Source organism: Hyperoodon ampullatus, assembly GCF_949752795.1.
Source record: "Hyperoodon ampullatus genome assembly, chromosome: 19".
Classification (NCBI taxonomy): Eukaryota; Metazoa; Chordata; class Mammalia; order Artiodactyla; family Ziphiidae; genus Hyperoodon; species Hyperoodon ampullatus.
The window spans coordinates 4,697,273-4,712,128 of record NC_136932.1 but is presented as its reverse complement, the minus strand read 5'-3'; the positions used below and the strand labels follow the sequence as shown (position 1 = coordinate 4,712,128).

The 14,856-nt window shown below is 50.5% G+C and overlaps 1 protein-coding gene across 1 annotated transcript; it reads left to right on the top strand.

Moving 5' to 3' along the window:
• Nucleotides 1–7,088: 7,088 nt before the first annotated feature.
• On the top strand, nucleotides 7,089–8,320 carry EPOP (elongin BC and polycomb repressive complex 2 associated protein; the record flags this gene model as incomplete). The annotated part of the gene is made up of 1 exon (XM_079725977.1): nucleotides 7,089–8,320. Exon 1 carries the CDS (start codon nucleotides 7,181–7,183, stop codon nucleotides 8,318–8,320), a length of 1,140 nt encoding a protein of 379 aa, XP_079582103.1. The 5' UTR covers nucleotides 7,089–7,180.
• Between the last annotated feature and the right edge of the window lie 6,536 nt (nucleotides 8,321–14,856).

Sequence of the window (14,856 nt, the reverse complement as noted above, 5' to 3'; positions counted from 1 at the left end):
GGAGGTGGAAGCAGATGGAAGTGGGTTGAGGAGGAAGTGGGAATTGCGAAAAGGAAGACTGTGTAGACAGCTCTTGGGGGAAGCTTGGCTGTGAGGGGGAGGAGACAGGGGTGGGGCTAGAGCCTGGGGGGTCTAGGGAAGATGTGGCTTTTTAATGGGAGAGACATGCGGATGGAGTGGGTAAGGGAAATAATGAGGGATGACTCTCAGAGGGCAGATGGCACGGGACCAAGGCCAGGGCCCCCTCCACTTCGCAGGAGGGAAAGATGGGGACGGCTGGTATCTGGCAGCCCAAGGGCAGGCACTTTCTTGTCTCGGTTCCTTGCCCATACTGTTTCCTCAGCTGGAATTCTTCTCCCATGTCTCCTCTGAATACTTTTGCCCATCCTTTAGAGCCTAAGTGGAAGATTACCTCCTGTGAAAAGACTTCCCTCTTCTACCGTCATCCCGCCTCTAGCGTTCCAGGGACCATGGTCATCCTTCTAGTGTTACTTCTCGAATTAGCCTAGACTGTCCATCTCTCCCACCAGACTGTGTCCCCTTTGCCTGTGAGTCCCCAGGGTCTGGTCTGGGGCTTGCCGCAAGGGAAGTGCTTAGGGAATGTTGGGTGAATAGATAAATGAACTAACTACAGACCTGCAGAGGAAGTATAGCAGGAGGAGGGCAAACCCAGAGTAATCCCTGGGGGTGGGGTGGGGTGTGTGGAGCAGGGATGGAAAAGGGAAGAAACAGGAAAAGGGGACAAGGCTAAGCTACTGCCAAGGACACTTGCATTTATCAAGGGCTTCTATGGACTGTGTGCTAAACATACGGGTTTCTCTCTTAATCCTCACAATATCCCCAGAAGGAATGTTGTCTGCTGGTATATTACCTGGCTTCCCCTAGTTTACTAGAACGTACACTCTCGAGGTGGGGTGGGGTTTGTCTGTCTTGCTCACCACTGTGCCTCCAACGTGACATAGGCACATAGATAAGGCTGCCAGATGAAACACAGGTTGTTCAGTTAAATTTGAATTACAGAGAAGTAATTTTTACGTTGCTTGATTACATAACACTGTGGGATTGCAGCCAGTAAATTCTAGGCTGTGGGAAATCTGGACGACAGTTGGGTATCTTCAATGAATGAATAAGTTGCAAAGAGAAAATAAAAAGAGAAAAAGGAGGAATTTATAGATTAAAAGAGAGTTAAGAAACATATCAATCACTTGAAACCCTTCCTTGGATCCTAATTCAAATAAGCTAAATAAGTTGTAGAGAAAAAATATTTTAAGATAATTAGAAATTTGAACACTGACTGGCTATTTGATGAAATTAAAGGATGACAATTCTGTTTAGGTTTGATAACAGCATTGGGGTTATGTTTATTTTCAAGAGTTCTTATCCTGTAACGATACGTATTGAAATAGTTTGGAATGAAATGATATGATACCTGGGATTTGCTTCAAGATAATATAGGGTATGTTCTCTATCTTAATTGTGGTTAGTATGGGTATATTCATTTGTGAAAACTGTACACTTAAAATGTGCCTTTTATTGTATGTAAATTGTACCTCAGTAAAGTTGTTTTTTAAAAAATCAGAGTAGGGAAGGAAATAGATGAGGAGAAGGATGAAATGAGATTGGCCATGAGTTAACAAGTTTTGAAGTTGAGTGTTGGGTACATGAAGGTTCATTACACTTCCCTGTTTACTTTTGTATAGGTTTGAAAGTTTCCATAAGAAGCCATTGTTAAAAACTGCATGAAGGAAGGTGCCATTTCTATTTTATAGATGAGGAAGCTAAAGCAGAGGTTAAGTAACTTGCCCCCAGTCACACCGCTGGTAAAAGGAGGAGTCTGGAATATGAAGAAACCCATTTGAGTTCAGAACTTAAGCTGTTAACTTCAGCAAATTTCCAGAGCAAAGTGTGGATGTTGGCTAAGGGATGATACAGCCTTCTTGGTTGACACAGGGAATTGGTTGACATAGGGAATTCTGGAAGCAAGATGGATAAAAATGGTGGTGGCTGTGGTGTGGCGGGCGAGAAATGGCTTCCCTCTTACATTCATCATCTCGGGGTAGACCCATGGATATGAGCATGGACTTGGGACCCAGCTGCCCCTGACACTTGCTGGCAGTGTGAACTTGGGCAAGTCACTTAAAATCTCTGTCCCTCACTTTCCTCATTTGTGGCATGGATATTAATAGACAGTTTGGCAGTTTCTTTAAAAGTTAAACATAAATTTACCCTATGACCTTGCAATCCCACTCTTTGCTGTCTATTCAAGAGAAATGAAAACATGTCAACGCAAAGACTTGTATGCCAAAGTTCATAACATTATTATTTATAATAATCAAAAAGTGGAAAAAAGCCAAATGTGATTGGATAAACCAAATGGGGTATATCCATACTACGGGATACTTGCAATAAAAAGCAACGGACTACTAATATATGCTACAACACTGATAAACCTCAAAACATTATCTTTTTGTAAAAGAAGTCAGATGCAAAAGACCGCATATGGCCTTTCCATTTCTATGAAATGTCTAGAAAAGGCAGATCTATAGAGACAGAAAGTGGTTTAATCACCTGGAGTGGGAACAGGGATTTACTGCAAGTGGGCATGAGGGTCCTTAGGAAATGTTCTAAGATTGAATTGTAGTGATGGTTGTATAACTCTGTAAATTTACTAAAAATCACTGAGACACTTAAAATGGGTTCCGGATAGTATGTAAAGTTTTAAAAATTAAAAGCGTCTACCTCATAGGTACTACCTCACACTGGTCAGAATGGCCATCATTAAAAAGTCTACAAATAACAAAAGCTGCAGCGAGTGTGGAGAAAAGGGAACCCTCCTACACTGTTGGTGGGAATGTAAATTGGTGCAGCCACTATGGAAAACAGTATGGAGGCTCCTTAAAAAACTAAAAATAGAGTTGCCATATGATCCAGCAATCCCACTCCTGGGCATATATCCAGAGAAAACTATAATTCACAAAGATACATGCACCCCAATGTTTACAGCAGCACTGTTTACAATAGGCAGGACATGGAAGCAGCTTAAATGTCCATTGACAGATGAATGGATAAAGAAGATGTGGTATATATACACAATGGAATACTACTCAGCCATAAAAAAGAATGAAATAATGCCATTTACAGCAGCATGGATGAACCTAGAAATCATCATACTAAGTGAAGTAAGTCAGAAAGAGAAAAACAAATACCATATGATATCACTTACACGTGGAATCTAAAATATGACACAAATGAACTTATTTACTAAACAGAAACAGATTCATAGACATAGAAAACAGACTTATGGTAAAAAAAAGAATGAAGTTGGGTCATTATGTAGAGACGTGGATGGACCTAGAGACTGTCATACACAGTGAAGTAAGTCAGAAAGAGAAAAACAAATATCGTATATTAACGCATATATGTGGAATCCAGAAAAACGGTACAGATGAACTGGTTTGCAAGGCAGAAATAGAGACACAGATGGAGAGAACAAACGTATAGACACCAAGCGGGGAAAGCGGGGCGGGGGTGGTGGTGGTGGGATGAATTGGGAGATTGAGATTGACATATATACACTAATATGTATAAAATACATAACCAATAAGAACCTTCTGTATAAAAAATTAAATTAAATTAAATTTAAAAAAGAAAACAGACTTATGGTTACCAAAGGGGAAAGGAGGTAGGAGAGGGATAAATTAGGAGTATGGTATTAGCAGATGCAAACCACTATATATAAAATAGATAAACAACAAGGTCCTACCGTATAACACAGGGAAGTATATTCAATATCCTGTAATAAACCATAATGAAAAAGACTATGAAAAAGAATATGTATATATATGTATAACTGAATCACTTTGATGTACACCAGAAACTAACACAACATTGTAAATCAACAATACTTCAATGAAAAAAAAAGTACCTCAGAATTATTATGGGGATTAAATAACATAAAGTTCTTAGAACAGAGAGTGGAATGCTGTCAGTACTATAGAAATGATTATTGGGCTGGACGTCTAGGTCCAGTTCCTGCTGTGCCTTCTTCTGGGGAAAGTGGGCTGGTCCCCTGTTCCCAAATCCTTGAACACAGGCCTTTGGGTGAGACTCAGATGGGCCACAGAAAGGGAAGCCTGGCTTCCAGGTCTTGAGGGGCCTTTCCTATCCCTTATCCCGGAGGAGTCAGATGGGACCCGGCATCCAGCCTCGTCCCTATTTTTCTCCTCTGGGGAGGAGGAAAGGTTTCTGTGAAGGGTGTTGCCTCCTCATCCCACTGGCTGAGGATGGGGTCGAGTGTCCTCTACTGTAGGCAACGGGAATTGCAACAGCTGGGTCAGCCCGCTCACATCGTCCCCACCGTCCTGATAACGTTGTAAGGAAGCCACTGTTTTGCCTTTTCACTGATAGGGATGCTGAGACTCAGAGTGTCCAAGTGATCTGCCCAGGGTCGCACAGCAGACACCCCTGGTCCAAGCCCTCTGACAGTGGAGGTTCAATGACTCTAGGCCCTTTCAGCTGGAGAGTTACTCACACTAACCCCTACTGTTTGTATAGTGCTTCTGTGCCCACAAAGAGTTTTCACACCTGGGCTGTATTCTGGGGTGCCTGATTCAAGGAAGGGGAAAAAAAGGAAAGTGGAGGTGGAGAGAATTCCTCCTCCAGGGAAGGACTCAGTAGTAATAGACCCAATAAAGCCCCTAAACTCAGATTTGTGGGACTGGTGGCTTTTGGGGTGGGAGAAAGAGGAGCCCCTTTCTGCATTGATATATATGATTCATTCATTTATTCATGCCCAACATTTTTTTGCGTGTTCTCTCCTTGTGTCAACACTGTGCTAGGTACGAGGATACAAATATGAGTGAGACTCTAGAGGATGAAAAGAGTTTTCCAGTCTAGCTTCCCGCATGTGGGGCCCAAGCCCACTCCCCAGGTATCTTAGTTGCAAAGAGTCTGGTGTAGGGTCGGACTGAAAAACATGCCCCCTGCCCCATAAGCAAAAGAAATCTGGTACTACTGTCTCAGGGTAAAAGTTTTCAGCACTGTCCGCCAGGAGAGACAGCTGTGAAGATCGTCATCCTTCCAGAACTTTCCTCCGGTCTGTGTGTGTGTGAGTGGCAGGGGAGCAGGGTTCTTGGCACTCAGGAACCCTGGAGTCTAGACCTGTCAGGACCCCAGGCTCCCCCTTCATGACAACTTCCCTGAAGACTTCTTCTGCAGAAGATGCTAGGAGGTGAGTGTTTTGAGCAATAGAACACAACACCCTCTTGTTCCTCAAACCCTAGCCCCACCTTGGGATCTTTACCTCTGGCCTCTGCAAAAGGGATGTAGGGATGACAGAGCTTCCTGATCCCTTTCCTCCCAAATGTTATGTGATGACGTGTAGGGAAACAATACTTCTGTTGTCATCACCAGGAGGACCAGGATGCAAGCTGCATTATTTGGCCCCTTACAGAAACCCTCTCTTATCCCTGCCTCAGAGTAAGATATTTCTCTCTGTGACCCCCCCGCCCCACATACGAACACACCCTTACTCCATGTCATCATATCGATCTCTCTGTATTTTTCTGGGGATGGGAAGTCGCTATATTCCAATAACCTGATTTTTATTAAGAGAGAAATATTTCAGGGATTCGTTCATTCACTTACAAATATATATTGAGTACTTATTAAGTCCGGGCACTGTTATAGGCGCTGAGGGTGCAGAAGTGATTAAAACAAAATTCTCATCAGCTCATGTCCAGACTAATGGGAGAGACAGACAACAACAACAACAACAAAGAACATTCACAGATTTTCCTATAATAGCAGGATCTACAGAAACTAAATAAGGGTAAGAGGATGGAACGTGCTGCGGGGACGTGGTCTTCCATTATCAGGATTTTTATTGGAATTCACTTTTTCTTTGCTTTACTCTGCCTGGGGGAGATAAGAGTGAGGGTGTGTGTGTCCCCTCCTTTGGTCTCCTCAACCCATTTTGGCAGTTCAGGCCTCACAGGCCAGAGTCTTGGGATTTGAGGGGGGCTGCAGAGCCAGCCCCTCAGAATTTGTTCAAGGGGCCATTTAGAAGCTAAGTCAGAAATGGAAACAGGTACTGAGAAAGTCTATTTATCGTCTTTCGTGGGCGTAATAATACTCCTCCTCTCCGAATTTATTTCTTCCTTTGATCATCTTGCACACACTCACTGAATTCCCAACTATTCATTCAACATTTCTTGAGCCCACTGTGTGCCAGTCACTGTTCCAGGCGACCGAAACAGAGAGGTTGGGAACATTCTCTGCTTGCAGGAGTCCCTGCTGTGCAAAGTTTCTAAACAACCTCTTTTCATCTTTTCTTTCATCTTCGCCTTTGAGATTCACCTATGTTGATTCACGTTGTCCCAAGAGGGTAGATACGAACATTCCCATTTTACGGATGCGAAAACCATGACTGCTAAGGAAAAAATGAAGTGCTTTGCGGCGACTGAACACCAGGACGCCACCGCGCCACGTGCAGCGGCGCGTTTCGCCAGTCGCGATCCCACCCGCGCACGCACCCTCCTTCCCTCCCTCCCTCCCAGCCGCCGCCGCGCCGGGTCCACGTGTGTGTGTCTGTGTGCGGAATGGGGACGGGGGCGGTGCCGCTGGAGGGGTGGGGTCCGGGCTAACGTCACTGGCAGTGCCGCCCAATCAGCGGCGGGCTCGCGGCCCCGGCGCTGGTATTGGGGCAGCGAGGGGGCAGTTCTCTATAACGCGGTCTCCGGGAGCCAGCGGGGAAGAAAGAAGCCGAGCGGGCGGAAGGCGCCCTCCCTGCCGCCTGGGCCCGGGCACCGGGTGCCGGGCCCGGGGTCCTTCCCGCCTCCCGCGGCCGCCGGCCGCTTTGTTTCCCCAGCCTCTGCGCTCTGGGCAACTCAAGAGGGGCTCCCGCCTGGGCTGCACAGGGATCGCGGCGGCAGGAAGGGCGGCCGACCGCGCCGGGACTCGCAGGGACCCAGGAGTCCGGCCGCCAGGAGAGCCGCGTGACGAGATCGAAGAGGGAGCCGGAGCTCCGCGGCCCAGGGGTGCGGGCCGGGGGCGCCCGTGAGCAGAGACCTCCCCGTCGAGGGGGGGCGATGTTCCCCTCGCCCGTGGGCTCTTCGGGCAGCCAGGGCATCCCGCCGTTGGGACCAGGGCCCCCGCAGTGGGCACCCCCCCGGGTGGTTCCATGGAGACTCTGTGCCCCGCTCCCCGCCTCGCAGTGCCGGCGTCCCCGCGAGGGTCGCCCTGCTCCCCCACACCCCGGAAGACGCGTCGGGGGACCCAGGAGTTCTCTCCGCTGTGCCTGCGTGCCCTTGCCTTCTGCGCCCTTGCCAAACCCCGGGCGTCCTCTCTGGGCCTGGGGCCTGGGGAGCTGGCGCCGCGGGCTCCGGTGCTGCTGGGCCCTCATGCCCCACTGTGCACCGGCGGCTGGGCCCCGGATGGCCTGAAGCACCTCGCTGGACAGGCCGGGCGTTACAACGATCCCAACTCCCCGGCCAGCCAGGATGCCGACGCCGCTGTGTGCCGGGGCCGCGGCGAGGAGGAAGAGGGCGGAGGCAGTTTCCCGCACTTCGGCGCTCGCGCCGGCGTACCTCCCGGCCGCTGCCCGGCGCCCCGGCGCCCTCGGGAATCTCCGACCAGCTCTGTCTCGGCTCCGCCTAGGCCAGCCCCGGGTCTCGGCTCCCAGCCTGGCCCCGCCGCCAGCCCGCATCAGGAACCGGGTTCCCGGCCTCCGTCGCCACCTGCGGGCCTCTCCTCTGAGCCCGCGGGGCCCGGGACAGCGCCGGAGCCGCCCCCGCCGAGCCAGACTGCCGCAGTGGATGGAAACCCCCCGAAGGCCGCCCCCGAGGCAACAGCCGCCAGCCCCTCGACGGCCAGCGAAGCTCCGGCGGCGCCCGGCGATCTCCGCCAGGAACATTTCGATCGTCTGATCCGCCGCTCGAAACTTTGGTGTTACGCGAAGGGCTTCGCCCTCGACACTCCGAGTTTGCGCCGGGGGCCCGAGCGGCCCCCAGCCAAAGGGCCCTCCCGGGGAGCCGCCAAGAAACGCCGGCGGCCGACGCCCCCCCAACGCAGCGCACAGCCCCGCCGTCCTGCACCGACGCTCCCCACCACGAGCACCTTCAGCCTCCTCGACTGCTTCCCCTGCCCCCCGGCCCTGGTGGTGGGGGAGGACGGAGACTTAGGGCCGGCATCCTCGCTTCGTCTCCAGGGAGACTCTAAGCCCCCGCCTGCCCACCCGCTGTGGAGGTGGCAGATTGGGGGTCCCGCTGTCCCTGAGCCCCCCGGCCTCAAATTCTGGGGGATCAACCTGGAGCAGCTCTGAGCGTGAGACCTCTTCTGCCAAAGGGGAAAAGTGGGGGCCACAGCCAAACTGCGGGCTCGAGGGCAGAGCCTCATTTCTCACCTTTGCCTGTCCTCTTCGGGTTTTATGGGCTGTGGTCAGAGGGACCTCAAATGACAGTGATCTTCAAGCACCTAACTGGTTGGGGTGACAGCCCCTCCCCCTCATCCTTTGGAGGCGAACCAAGGGCTGGAGTCAGGAGAAGGCTTAATCGAAAAAGGCTTAAAGACATAGATTCCAATCCCTCGCCTCTTCCATCTCGGATCTCTGGGGGCAGGGCCTTCACCCCAGGGGGAGCCGAGGAGGCTACAGCTCAAAGACAAGGAAGAAAAAAGAGGGAGAGAGACCTTGGTGATGGACAAACCGGTTGTTTCTGTGGGCGAGCCTGGGGATTGGGGTGGGGGGGCCCTGGTGGGGGTGGGGAGGTGATTGGCAGCTCCCGGGGGCATCCCCCACCCGCACCATCCAGGCCTTTAACCCTTCACTCCCCTCGGGCCTTCCCTAGTCTCCGGGCACCACTGCAGCCTTCATGGGGGAGGGAGCAGCTTAGACAAGGGGGAGATCACCCCCTTCCGGTTCTTTTCCTAGGGACCCCCAAGTCAAGGGACCCCTAGTTACCGAGGTATTCATTCTCAGCCACCAACCTTTCCCCTTTGTCCAGTTTTGGGGTTCGCCTCTCCAGTATTCCCCGTTTGCTTTCAGGTTATAAGGTCTGATGGGTAAAAGAGGACTCCCCCCCAGAAGTCAGCCCCCTCTGCCAGTTTACTCCTTATATTAGGAGGCGCAGGGCTGAGGGACCCCCTCCCCTTCAAAAGTGCAGACTTTGTCTGGGGAAGGGGCCAGAGACCATCCCAGGGAAAGTAATGGAAGGTGGAAGAAATCAATAAAATCAGACCAAAGAAGTTGCCTTACCAGGTCCTCGCCACCGGTTTAAGGATGGAGGGTGTGGAGGTGGTGGGCAGGCCTGGGTCCATTCTTTGAACACCCAAACTGAGAGCCCTTCAAGGCGAGAAAGAAAAGACAAGCTGCTCTCTGTGGAGGGGGTAAACGAAAGGCCTCTTGGCCTAACCACAAGGTCCAGTGGGTTTTGAAGGGGCAAAGTTTGGGTTTGGATGGGAACTGGGCTGAGGAACCTTTAGCATCCTCCCCCCACCCAACTTCAGGCATTTCGGGAGTTGTCAGGGACCTGATGGATCCGAAAGGGGCAGGGCCAGGGGATTAGTTTTGAGGTCAGAAGTTCTGTTTTCCTGGGGGAGGGGAGTGAGTCGGAGGGGAGTGGAATTGCTTTCTCCTCCACCCAGGTGAGGTCTGGGGAGTTCAGCTCTTAGGGAAATTCCACGTTTAGGTGTGAGGGGAAACTGGGGGTTGCCGATCTTCCCAACAACTGAGGGACCCAGTGCCCCTTCTGCCCACACTCGTGAATATCGCCCCCTTTTCCCCCAAGACGGGACAAGGGAAAAACAATTCCCACATATGATACTGGGGAAGGACTTGTCTCCTTTTCTGTGAAAATGCTTTGTAAAAAGTTGTTAATGTTTGCATAGAGCAGATTCTCGAGGAAAACTGTTTTGGACCACAAAAGTTTTGTTTGTTTTAAAAGCTGTCTCTTTTAATTTTTCTTTTGCTGGGGGTGGGGGCGGGGTGGGTGGGTGTGGGTCGGGCACTGCTCTCTTTCTCCTCAACATCTGGCCTTTATGAACCCTGCTGACCTCCCCTCCCCCTCCAGCTGTGTTGTGGGGAGGAGGGAGGAGGGTGGGGGAGTGCCTTCCATTCCTGTGCTTCAGGGGTATCCATCTTATCTTGCCCCCCAAGAACGGGGAAGGCCAAGGAAGAACGCAACTGTGAGGGGTGGTGAGAGAGGCGCTGTGAAGAGGGGGCGAGGTTTGCAAGGAGAAATTCAGAAAGTCAGACTCCTGCTTTTAAAGAGCTCCTTGCTTTTAGTCAGGTCAGTTTGGGCCCATTCGACCAGGCTGGGCGGGGTGGCGTGAGCTCTGGGCGAAGGAGAGGAGTGGTGGGTCATGTAATACCCTTTTGGGACACTTCCTTCTTCTCTGAGGAGTGGGAGGGGATGCCTTTCCTTTGGCTTTCCTCCTCCTTCAAGTCAAAGTATTAATCCTCAACCTGGAAGGGGGCTGGGCAGTGAGTTAAAAAACACACCTTTTGGCCAGACCTGGAACTCCTCCCCTTGCTGAATGGTTTAATTTGGAGAATCTTAGGGCTGGAAGCATCCCTAGAATCTTTCTAGTCATTTTACAGAATAAGGTACTATATTCGTCTCCTAGGGCTGCCACAACAAATTGCCAAAACCTTGGTGGCTTGAAACAATAGAAATATATTCTCTCACAATTCTAAAGGCTAGAAGTCCGACATCAAGGTGACTGCAGGGCTGTGCTCCCCCCAGAGGCTCTAGGGGAGAATCCCTCGCCTCGTCCAGCTTCTGGTGGCTCTAGGTGTTTCTTGGGTTGTGGCTGCCTTACTCCAATCTCTGCGTCTGTCTTCACGTGGCCTTCCCCTCTTCTGTCTCTTATAAGGACATCTGTCATTGGGTGTAGGGCCCACCTGGATAATCCAGGATGATCTCATCATGACAACCTTAATTAAATGACATCTGCAAAGACCCTTTCTCCAAATAAGGTGACATTCACAGGTTCTGGGGGCAGTGGAGTTGGGGGGGCACTTATCTTTTTGGGTGCCACCATTCAGCTCACTACAGAAGCTAAGTCCCAGGATGGAAAAACTTGCTCAGGCTTCCTGGAGGAAGGAAGCACGTACTGTGGTGTGCTGGGTCGGTGTGGGGTACAGACCTTCTTGGGCTGGGACCACAAGCCTCCCTGAGTTGGAGCAGCCTGGGGAAAGGCAGAGTTGGACCCCTTGCTTTCCTCAGGCTGACACAAGGATGCTGGGACTCTCCCTCCTCCTAACACTCACTGAGGCGGGGTGGGGAGAATCTCCCCAGGAGGGTCCCGAGGAAGCTCTCCCTCCCTCCCTGGTTTCCTCCACTCTCTCTCGGTGTTTCTCTCGGAGTCCCCTGCCCCTGCTCCCAGATTATCGGTGCATCCTCTTTCCATCCCTCCCCTCCCCCAGCATTCATGTCCTCCGAGGCTCTACCACTGGCCACTGTGTTTTTGCCTAGATGTGGAGGTCGAAGGATCTTAGCTTCTGTCTGGGTCTCTAAGTTCCCTTCCGGGGTTATCTCAGTTCCTTTAGTCTCAGAGGGTCTCTATCTCTCAACAGCTCTGGGACCAGGTGTCTGCCTCTCATCAGGGCCACCTGCACGACCCTGAGAGGGAGAGCCTCCTTAAATTTTGTTCCCAAGGCACCTTGCCTGCCTCCCCCTAATCCAGCTCTGCTCACCATCACCTCCCTCCTCCTGGATCCTCAGCTGTCCCCACACCCTCTGCCTCTTGCCTTTTAAATCTTTGTGGTTTGACTTTTGCCCCCAAAACTGAAACTGCTCTTTCCAGGGTCACCCAAGACAACCCTCAACCACAAATCCAGTTATTGCATCCCAGCCTCCCTGACCCCTGGATCACTTCATGACCGGTGACGCTGCTGGATGTGCACCAGGGTCTCCTGGTTTTCTCTCTCCAAAGTTCCCTCTGTCTTCTGTGCCTCCTCAGCTTCCTCTGTCCCTAGGAAGCTTTAAAAAGAGGCAGACTGATGATGTCCAGGTAACATCTACCCTCTGACCCCATGTCTCCCCACGTGATTTCTTTTGTCTTCTTCCAAGTCTTCAGCTGGCACAGGCATAGGTAAGTGACTCCCAAATCACAGGCATAGGTACCTGCCTCCTCTCTCTCCAGCCCAGCCCCTCTCCTGAGCTTTGGTGCCAGGTCTCCTGTGGATGCTGGCAACTCACACTCTCCCTGTTGAAGACCCAGCTCATTGTCTCCACCCCCTGCTCACATCAGTCCCTTCCTGGTCAAGTCCACGTTCTGGTTACAGCTCTGCCTTTCTCCTTTTCATATCCCCAAGACTCGGCACCTTGAATTCTCCCCTGGGTTCTCCCATTTGACCCACTACTACCAATTTCTGAACCTCCCCCTGCTTCTAGCCTCGCCAGTATCTCTTATTGTCTCCACCATGGTGCAACTCCCACAGGTGCGGTCTGGACTCTTGCAGTAGCCACCTAACTAGTTTCTGGATCTCAGATGTTTCTCTGACCTCCTCGCATTAGGTTACCTTCTTACTCAGTGGGTCCCCTGATTCTATTGGCCTGTCCTTTGGGGCCCTCTATGACTTGGCCCTAACTCTCCCGTCCAGGCTTTCCCTGTTCCTTCACTTTGTACACTGTATGGTCCATCGCACCGGAACACCCTTCCTGCCCCAGCCACCCACTCTTTCTCTACCTTCATTCCCCATGTGAGACGCAACCTCCTCCACGAACTCTTCTTGGATTCCCCCCTGTTGGATGTGGTCTGTGCCACTGCTGGACCCTCTTCACTCTTATGTCTGGGAGAGGGGTAGTACAGTGTGGGGGAAGAATATGGGCTTCGGACACCCCCAGTCCTCCTCTCCGTGAAGAATCTGGGAAGCTGGTCCGGCTATCCTAAGGGAATCACCCTTCTGACCTAAGCTTTCATTTCATTGCTTTGGCCTTAACTGAGAGTCACTGACATGAAACGGCCACTTGGAAATCATTCCTGCAATTGTAAAAACTTCCTGCAATTATACTCCAATAAAGATGTTAAAAAAAACAAAAAAAAAACTTCCTGAGAAGACACTGTTCAGTGTGCCAAGTCCCCCTATGTATTTTCTTTAAGATAAAAAAGTAGGGTATTGACGATACGGTTATAATTGTTTGTGATTTTTTCTTGCACCCCTCTGCAGTCATCTTGTATCTCTTGCTTCATTTTATTTAGGTCCTGGATCCATGTCCTGTACACAGCTGGCACCTAACGAATACTTGTCCAATGCAGAGTGCCTATTTTAAAAGGCTTATTTAAAGGACTTCACCCAGCTTGGAGAGTGGAACTTGGCCAGCATGCAGTTACAGAGTTGTCCGCTAGATGCAGCTGTCTGCTAGCACCAGAAGGAGGATGGACGCTGAACAAGGGTGGGTGGGGAAGTCATAATCCTTACAGGCCATTGAGCACCTCCCAGTGCTGGGGCTTGGGAAGAGGGATGTGTAAGACATGGTCCCTGCACACAAGGAACTTAGCCGGGGGCTTTGCATGCATTATTTTGCTTTTATAACAAAGAAAAGTATTATTAGCTCTGTTTAATAGATGAGGAAATGGAGGCTCAGAGAGGTTAATCAACTTGCCTGAGGTGGCACAGCCAGTGGCAGAGCAAAGTTTAACTCTGGACTGTCTGCCTGGGTTTTCCCCTAATAGAGGTTATCATAGCAAACAATTACATGGCTTGGGGCCAGGCACTGTTCTAAGGGCTTTATGTTTAGTCACTCATCTAATCCTTAGAACATGATGAGGTAGGTACTATTATAATCCCCATTTTGCAGATGAGGAAACTGAGGTACAGAGAGGTTAAGTCCACACAGTTACAGAATTGTGCCCTTAGAGTTTGTGCTCTTAATGACCACACTGCTGCCATGTTTCACCACCCCAGTAGCAACAAGTTACAGACTGGGAGTAGCCCCCACCAATATTTGGAGACCACAGAGCTCTGTGCCAGAAACACAAAGACACAGAGCCTGCTCCTGAAGAGCCTTTAGTTGCATGGGCAGTCCCCTCCTTAGAATGTGGGCTTTCCACAGACGTGCTGGGCAACTCCACCTGAGTGGTTTACCCTCTCTGGGCTTCAGTTATCATCACCTAAAATCAGGGGACTCGGTAGCAGGAAGTGGCTCTGAGACACAAGAGGTCTGTTATCCATGATTTGTTGCAAAATTATAGCACTTAAAAAAATAAAGGGAAAATTATCTGCTTTAAAGCGCACAAAAATTCCAGCTTAACATTTACACATGGACATAGCTGTGTGAGCACCACCCAGGTCTAGGTGAGCAATGTTTGCAGCCCTCGGGGAAGCTTCGCCAGGCCCACTCCCAGTCAATCCCCTGAGATAACCACCACGATGCCTCTGTCACCACAGATTTATTTTGCCTGTTTCTGACCTTCATAGACATGGAAGGTACTTTCTGGTTCTGGTTTCTTTTGTTCAACCTTATGCATGTTGGCTTCACCATGCTGTTGTGTGTTATTCTTTTCATTGCCGTGTAGTAGTGTTTCACTGTATGAATATTCTACAGTTGATGTATTCTGTTGATGGATGTTTGGGTCATTTCCAGTTTTTAGCCTTAAGTATCAAGCTGTGAGGCACCATTTTAAAGGAGTTGGGAGGGGCAGTGAAGAGAGCTAACATTTACTCAGGCATTTACTGTTCTGGACAATGGGCTAAGGGCTAGAGATAAGAAATGACAAAACCCACTTGTTTCTCTCCCCAGAGCTCACAGCTTAGTACGGGAAAGAGACAAATGAGCAAGCAGTCACAGGACAGCATGACCAGCGTGGAGATGGAGATCCTTGCGACTGAGGGGACAGTGGAGCAAGTCAGGGAGG